Raw genomic sequence first — 7474 nt, 5'->3', positions numbered from 1 at the left:
AATAATTGTAGTAATAAAAGTGACGTCTGTTACGCCAAATACGGATTCTGTGTCTCGTCCGTCTGTCGCCGCCCAGCGTCACAGCAATATCCAGTTTAACACTGTCTGCATGCTCATAGTGACGAAAAATCTATTCTTTTTAGTTGTTTACTGATGAGACTTTAATCCCAAATATAGGTATTTCTCCACTTTGCTCAATCTTTCTCCCACATATAGCCAAGATAATATAAAATACAGTGTATCGTACAACCCATTAGATTAGGGCAAGATAATAGAGTAAAATAAATTTATTAAGCAAGTATGGATTTATTAAGCAAGTATGGATTAATTCCAGAGACCCCTGTTACAAACGCACAAGGCGTCTACCACAGAGAGCTAATTCCCCTCTCCAAACTCTCATCTCTTATACTTTAGTTCATAAGCACACAAGGTGTTCACATGAGGTCAACATGAGGTGATTAAAGCATGTGATTGGACAAACGACATAAATCACACATGATTTGACAAATGTATATTGGCCTCTCCTCACACGCCCCATACACGCTTGGTGATCTCATGATGGTCTGAGAGCCGACGTGGCCACTTCCATGTTGAGACTAGGAGACCAGCTGGCGTCTCCAGCATGAATAAGAGCGAGGTCACGCAGGAACATCAGGCACCCAGAGTGGGCCGATGACGTGGCAGAGGAAAGACAGAACAATTCTAAGGCCTATTGAGCCATACCAGACAATAAATGGCTTCAGTGCCCTACTTACATGATTAACACATATAGGTAAAAAGCTCTAGCTTATGCATCTATCATGTGACTATTGTGTTTAACATATACTAATAAAGCATAGCATCAAGGAAAGTATTAAAATTTCCACCACAGTGCCAATACAGGTGGCTCGCTACATTTACAAGACAACTGAGACGCATTGTGTCTGTAATAAGATAAGATAAGGATATTTTTGCTTACTTCTGTATATACGGTGGAGAACCTTAAACTGTAAATAGGCCCAGTGCATGAAGTGCTGCCATTTACTCTCATTCTCAGGGAGAGCTTTGCCCAATTCTTTTTCCAAATTAGCCCTAATTCTATTTGTTGCAACACCACCCATAGACATAGGCAGTCATGGTCTGGTGGTTAGGGAACTGGTCTTGTGACCGGAGGGTCATGCATTCTATTCCCAGGTCTGAGGCCATGACTCAGGTGCCCTTGAGCAAGGCACCTAACCCCAACTGCTCTCCGGGTGCCGGGCTAGGGCTGCCCACCGCTCTGGGCACGTTTGTTGCTCTTTGGTTTTGCTTTCTGTTATCCGTGTTGAATATTTCCGAGATTATTTTCAGTACTCCCGTTATCTGCACTGAATATTCTCTTAGTGTTTTTGTTTTCTCTCGTGTATTGTTACTTACATGGGTCATTCCTGGGATACGGTGCCATTTGGACATCAACTTTTTAAATATTAAATATTGATTTTTATTAGTTTTTCATGTTTTATTATGAAAGGGACATGTTAAACTATAAAAAAACTAATTTTGGTCAAGATCGGGCATATAATCTGTAGCATTTATTTTAACATTTTTATGAAATCTCTAACCCAGGGTGTCCACACTGTTACGGACATAAGCATAACTGTTAGAAAGACTTATGGTTTAAAATAATGTGCAAACAGACATTAGCTGAGAGCCAACATGTCCCTTTTCAACTTTGAAATTAGTGTTTCATTTATTATTTATTTAACAAACAGATATTTTATGAATTGTGTGTCTGAATTCTCACCAGCATGTAATTTCCCTTTTTTTGTTTTAGATAAAAAAGAATCCTATAAATATTTTGATTATATTTAAGGATGCATGCAGTGGCGCCTGGCCAATATGGGGCGCTAGGGCGCCGCCCCCTTAATATTGTTCCGATATTAAAATGAGTTTATTATAATCTGCGATAGTGAGGAAATTATTTAGTCACACTGTGTCTAATAGCCATGTTTGAATTTATTAAAAGAGTAAACACATAATTGTATTTAATTTAGTGCTGTCAATTCCAGGTGCCGCGATTAAAAGTCCTCACCAGGATTTTGCTCAAGCTTGCTAGATTTTCTAATTAGCAATCCAGGTAAAATTAGTGGAATCAACACAATCCAGGAAGCCTAAGCAAAATCCTGGTGAGAACTTTTAATCGGAGCACCTGGAATTGACAGCAATAATTTAATTGCTTACTTCCTGTGTGCGGGGCGCTGGTCTAATGAGATTGCAGGTAGATGCATAAACTTTTGCCAAGCAGGTGATCTGAGGCTGCAGTTTATTTGGTTGGTTTCAGATTTTCCATGGGGCGCAGAGACACGCCCACTCTTGTTGGACACACCCAATCTTGTTGGTAGTCAGCTGAAGTTTATACTTTCGCGAGTGACAGTAGCGCGCGACTCCGCCCACCTCGCGCGAACCTCCAACGTAACTCGGTTCATGTTGAATATCAGCAGGCTGGAGCAGCAGCTCTTACAAAATGAGAGAAAATTCAGTTTTATCTTTACAAAAAAATCCTTTCACAAAGCGTTCACTTGAAGAACGCTAGGGCAGAATTCATGTTCAAATAAATAAAGAGCACTAAGACTGTTATTTGTTTTTAATTTGTTTACGCCCCCCTCAGTTTTTTTGCACCAGCCGCCACTGGATGCTGTGACCTGCTTTAATGCAATATATATATATATATATATATATATATATATATATATACACACACACACACACACACACAGTCATGTTTTGATTGTGAAGTAATAGAATCAGATGATGTAAAAGTGCAAAGCTGGCGACATTCTTACCATTACGGACAAAGAGCGACAACTGGATACCGGAATACAGACTACATTAGTTACTCTAATTGCAGTTGATTTCTCCGACATCGAAGGTAGGCCTAATTATGCTCTTAACGTTTTTTTTTATAAAAATGGGGAAATTTATACATCAACAGACTGCCTACAATAAATAATTTCTTTCCACGTGTTAGATTAAGAGATGTTTAGAGAGACGTAACTTGCCTTCTTATAAACAAATATATAAGTTTGCTGTGAAAAGTGCTCGGGACAAGCGGACCGGTTGTTCGTTTCAGCTACGCCTCCAATTGTTCCTTTAAAAATTAGATCATCGGGCACGAAACCTTTTATGAACACGTTTGTCAAGTCGAGTTAAAGCCTGGTTCACACTACACGACTTTTCAGTCGTCAGGTTTTTGTGCCGTCCGCACTACACGACTGGTTGTGCTGTAATCGCGAGTCTTTCAGTTGTTGTGGCTTTCACACTACATGACTGATCGGCGACGCGGGCTCACGAATTACACGACTGGGGAATCGCCGACTCATCTGGCTGCCGTCCAAAAACACGAGAACACGAAAATGAAACTCGAGAACCAGCAACACCACGTAGAAGAAAAAAAACAATGTACATGTGCTCCACATTTTCGTTATTATTATTATTTTTTTACCGTTTAAACACTCCATAGTCCCAAGTGAACATAAATATAATCAATCGCACTATTTCTCCAGTGCTGTCACAATAACTTAAACACAGTGTTGTAGTAAAGTTGTAAGAAAGGTGAGGATTTTGTGTGTTTGCTGGGTTACTGTTTTGAAAGTATTCTTGAAAGTTTTTTACATTCTTCAGAGATATCTTCAGCGGTGCCGCGGTTCTCTCTCCGCGTTCCCATTGGCTGTAGCTAGACGCTGCTGCCGACTCTCAGTCGCCGACTGCTAGATATTAAACATGCTAGATATCTGCCAGTCGACCAGTCGGCGACGGCTCGGCGAGCGTCTTTCAGCAGTTCACACTACACGACTGAGCGAGCGACGAGTGATCGCCGATTCGCCTCCGACCACAGTTTTTGTCGGCGATCAGTCGGCGACTGAAAAACCAGCCTAAAATCGTGTAGTGTGAACCAGGCAGTCAAAAAACAAAAACAGTCGGCGCTTAGCTTTAACATATAATGTAAACGTGTCTTGTACTTTGGTTTATATTTTAATTAAAACTAATGTATTTCGTTTCATGAAATAACAGTTGAGATGGGTTTATCTTGGCTTTTTGTGTGACAAATTATGAGCAGGAGTGTTTTCTGATTCTGTTATTAGAAACATGATATAGTTAACTTTATTGGCTTAAACAAACCTAGTTTTGCTAAATGAAGCAAAGGCGAGAGAAGGCAGGACGCTGAGGTTTGTTATGAGGTTTATTATAGACGCTATAGGCCTACAGAAAAAAAGTTTTCAGTTAAGTTTAGTTGGATACGAGTTAACGTTTCTGTGAAGTAATACTGAATTTGTGATTAGCAGCGTGTTCCAGATTCATTGAAATGTTGCTGAATACAATTTAAAAATGTATAGATTCAGAAATATGGATCTAATGACAAAATTTACAAGTACTAGGTACAAATAAATGGTTTAATATTTCTCTTATGTTTTAAGCTGTATATTTTATATTAAGATCAGTAAACATTTGGTAAACATTTCCTTTCATAAATATCAAATAATTGATATATTACCAAAATTATCAATATTATGTGCTATTGTACTATGAAAAATATGTTATTTATGTTATTTACATTAAGAGAATGTTTTATAGATTAACACAAGCATATAGATATACAGTATAAGTTAATGTTAGGGCAGTCATGGCCTGGTGCTTAGGGAACTGGTCTTGTGACCAGAGGGTCTGGTGCCCCTGAGCAAGGCCCTTAACCCTCAATTGCTCACTTGTATAAAAAAAAAGAGATAAAAATGTAAGTCGCTCTGGATAAGGGCGTCTGCCAAATGCCGTAAATGTAATGTATTTTTGCAAACTATTTAAAATGTATTTTGTGTTTTTCCCCAGTGAAATATCATCATGAGACAAGTTGTGCTGCCTCCCCTGGTTACAATTCCAGGCCACCAGAGCAGCAGTACTGTGAGTGTGAAGTCTGCTCACACTCCAGCAGCTCCACACATCCCAGGCCAGGCTGAGGCTACTGCTAAAAGGCAGCAGAGGGCTCATGGGCTACATGGACAGCAGGAACAAACTGGGAGATTCCCTATGCTGGCCGCCCTCCAACCCAAACGGTCCAACACACCCGTCCCTGCCAACAGAAAGCAGCGAAGGAGGACAGGGAAACGTCCTGCTGTTCCAGGAAACACCCTTCTGGCGGTCCCAGGAACTGTGGAGGACCAGGCCAGGAAGATGAAGAATGAGGCTGCATACCACAGGTTCTCATTTTTGAGCAGAGTGGACCAGGGTGAGGTCTACTACCAGGACCTGGAGAGCCTCACTCCAGTGTCCCAATGTGGGCCAAAGCCTGAGGCTTCACACCGCCAGCATGACCTCATCCATCACGAGCCACTTCTGGCCAGGAGAGCAGCCTTGCAGAAGGTAAAGTGCACATCCTTGCACTCAGCTCCGCTCAAGCCCAACCAGCTACCGCAGCTCAGCCGGGTCCACGTGCCCCTGATCTGCCAGGACCAGGGTCAACCAAAGAGGAAGGGCAAGCGTCAGGGAGGCAAGGCTGGATCCAAATGTCCTGCCATCCCCATCCTCACCAAGGGCCCAGAACTGGATGTGTTGACCTCTTACATAAGGAGCCAACAGAATGAGAGTGTCCCAGACGTCAACCCAAATGGTGCCTCTAAGATCGTGACTTTGGGTTTGCCACACCCCCTTCCTCTTCAACCTGCAGCCGTCAAGGTGCGCAGGTCCAGGCGTCTCTGATCTTCAGGGGCGCCAACACCCAAGGGAGGGAACTTCAGAGGGAGGGAACTAATCTGTTGCGGAGTTTATCTGTTTGCTGGTGTCACGGTACAGCAGGCCCCCTACTGGTTCCCTCCGTCCACAGCGGCAGCTGTCCTTTTGTTGTTGTTGTTGTTGTTTTGTGTTCGTCCCTCAGGTGGGCGGAGCCCGCGATCTGTCTCACCTGAGGGTCGTTTGTTTGTCTATATATGTCTTGCTGTCCTTTTGTTGTTGTTGTTGTTGTTTTGTGTTCGTCCCTCAGGTGGGCGGAGCCCGCGATCTGTCTCACCTGAGGGTCGTTTGTTTGTCTATATATGTCTTGCTGTCCTTTTGTTGTTGTTGTTGTTGTTTTGTGTTCGTCCCTCAGGTGGGCGGAGCCCGCGATCTGTCTCACCTGAGGGTTGTTTGTTTGTCTATATATGTCTTGCTGTCCTTTTGTTGTTGTTGTTTTGTGTTCGTCCCTCAGGTGGGCGGAGCCCGCGATCCGTCTCACCTGAGGGTCGTTTGTTTGTCTTGTCTTGTCTTTGTACCAGTTGACCACTCATTATATCCTTCATTTGGATCTAAGTGACGGGTTTTTGGTTTGCGCACTTTTCTAATAAACAAAAGTTTTTCACTGAGACTTGGAGTGATCACTTCCATTTTATTTTGCTCACCCTGCCAGTCACAGCAGGTAGTTGGCTGGGCAAAATGAATCATGTGTCTGACCAATTGGGATAACAGATAGGTAAGGACAGGGAACCTCGCATCAGAGGATTAACAGGGAAATTGCTTCCATCTGAGAGACAGTCGGCTGCACAAGATAAGAGCCACAACATTATTACAAGCACTCACTGCTTTATCAGACTTTTTGTTTAGTTTTTTTTTACCAACAACATCTTGTACAGTTGTATGTATATATGTTCTATCCTGGTCCAACCCAACCCTGATGAACCCAAATGTATGCATGTATCTTAGCACCTTGTCACACAAACACACATAAAATTTATTTTCAGTAATTGCACCAAGTTCCAGTCCAGTGTGTGTGTGTGTGTGTGTTGTACCCAGTGTTGGGAACGTTACTTTAAAAAAGTAATTAGTTATAGTTACTACTTGTTTAAAAAAGTAACTGAGTTAGTAACTGAATTACTCTATAATAAAAGTAACTCGTTACCAGGGAAAATAACTATTTGCATTACAGTTAAAAAAAAACAGTTATATGCCAATGAATAAGGATTTTTTGAAAAAGCAGTTTTCACAGTCAGTTGAAATGAGTAGATCAGAAAGGTGTTTAACGTTTGATATTTATTGCACATCAACAGACCAGTGCAGGATAAAATCCTTTAAAATCCCAAATCTTTGTTAAAAAAAAAAAAAAAAAGCAAAAGTAAACAGTTACACATAAAGTGCATTTACATCTATCAAATTAAATTGAATTCTCTCAACCTGAGACAACTTGTTTGTTCACAACAGAAGTAAACTTAACAATAAAACCTCTATTCTTAATTAAATAAATCAAATACCCAGTCTGGTAGACATTCAGGAACTTCAAGTATTTTCTTAAATAATGTTTATATCGCCAACTTGAATATGCAAATTTTTCTTCGGCTTGCTTCTGACTCGCCATTTCTGCCTATTCTCCGTTTGTGTCGTGTCACTGTGTAACGTGGCTCGCGCCACGGAGCGAGAGGACGGACACAAGTGCTGAGAAGAGCGAGATTTATTCAGGGGAGTACCGTAGTTATCGTCTGAAAGCCAGGCAGGGTCGATA

The 7474-nt window shown here is 41.6% G+C and overlaps 1 protein-coding gene across 1 annotated transcript; it reads left to right on the top strand.

Moving 5' to 3' along the window:
• The first annotated feature begins 2820 nt into the window (after positions 1–2820).
• LOC143485725 (uncharacterized) lies at positions 2821–6232 on the top strand. The gene is made up of 2 exons (XM_076985261.1): positions 2821–2887; positions 4840–6232. Exon 2 carries the CDS (start codon positions 4852–4854, stop codon positions 5704–5706), a length of 855 nt encoding a protein of 284 aa, XP_076841376.1. The 5' UTR covers positions 2821–2887; positions 4840–4851; the 3' UTR covers positions 5707–6232.
• Positions 6233–7474: the final 1242 nt, after the last annotated feature.

This window comes from Brachyhypopomus gauderio, unplaced genomic scaffold (assembly GCF_052324685.1).
Source record: "Brachyhypopomus gauderio isolate BG-103 unplaced genomic scaffold, BGAUD_0.2 sc37, whole genome shotgun sequence".
Taxonomy (NCBI): domain Eukaryota; kingdom Metazoa; phylum Chordata; class Actinopteri; order Gymnotiformes; family Hypopomidae; genus Brachyhypopomus; species Brachyhypopomus gauderio.
The sequence above is the reverse complement of the archived record's forward strand: the minus strand, read 5'-3'. Positions and strand labels throughout refer to the sequence as shown.

Excerpts from the sequence above, each read along its gene's own strand:
- LOC143485725 (XM_076985261.1), top strand. The coding sequence starts at position 4,852 with ATGAGACAAGTTGTGCTGCCTCCCCTGGTTACAATTCCAGGCCACCAG.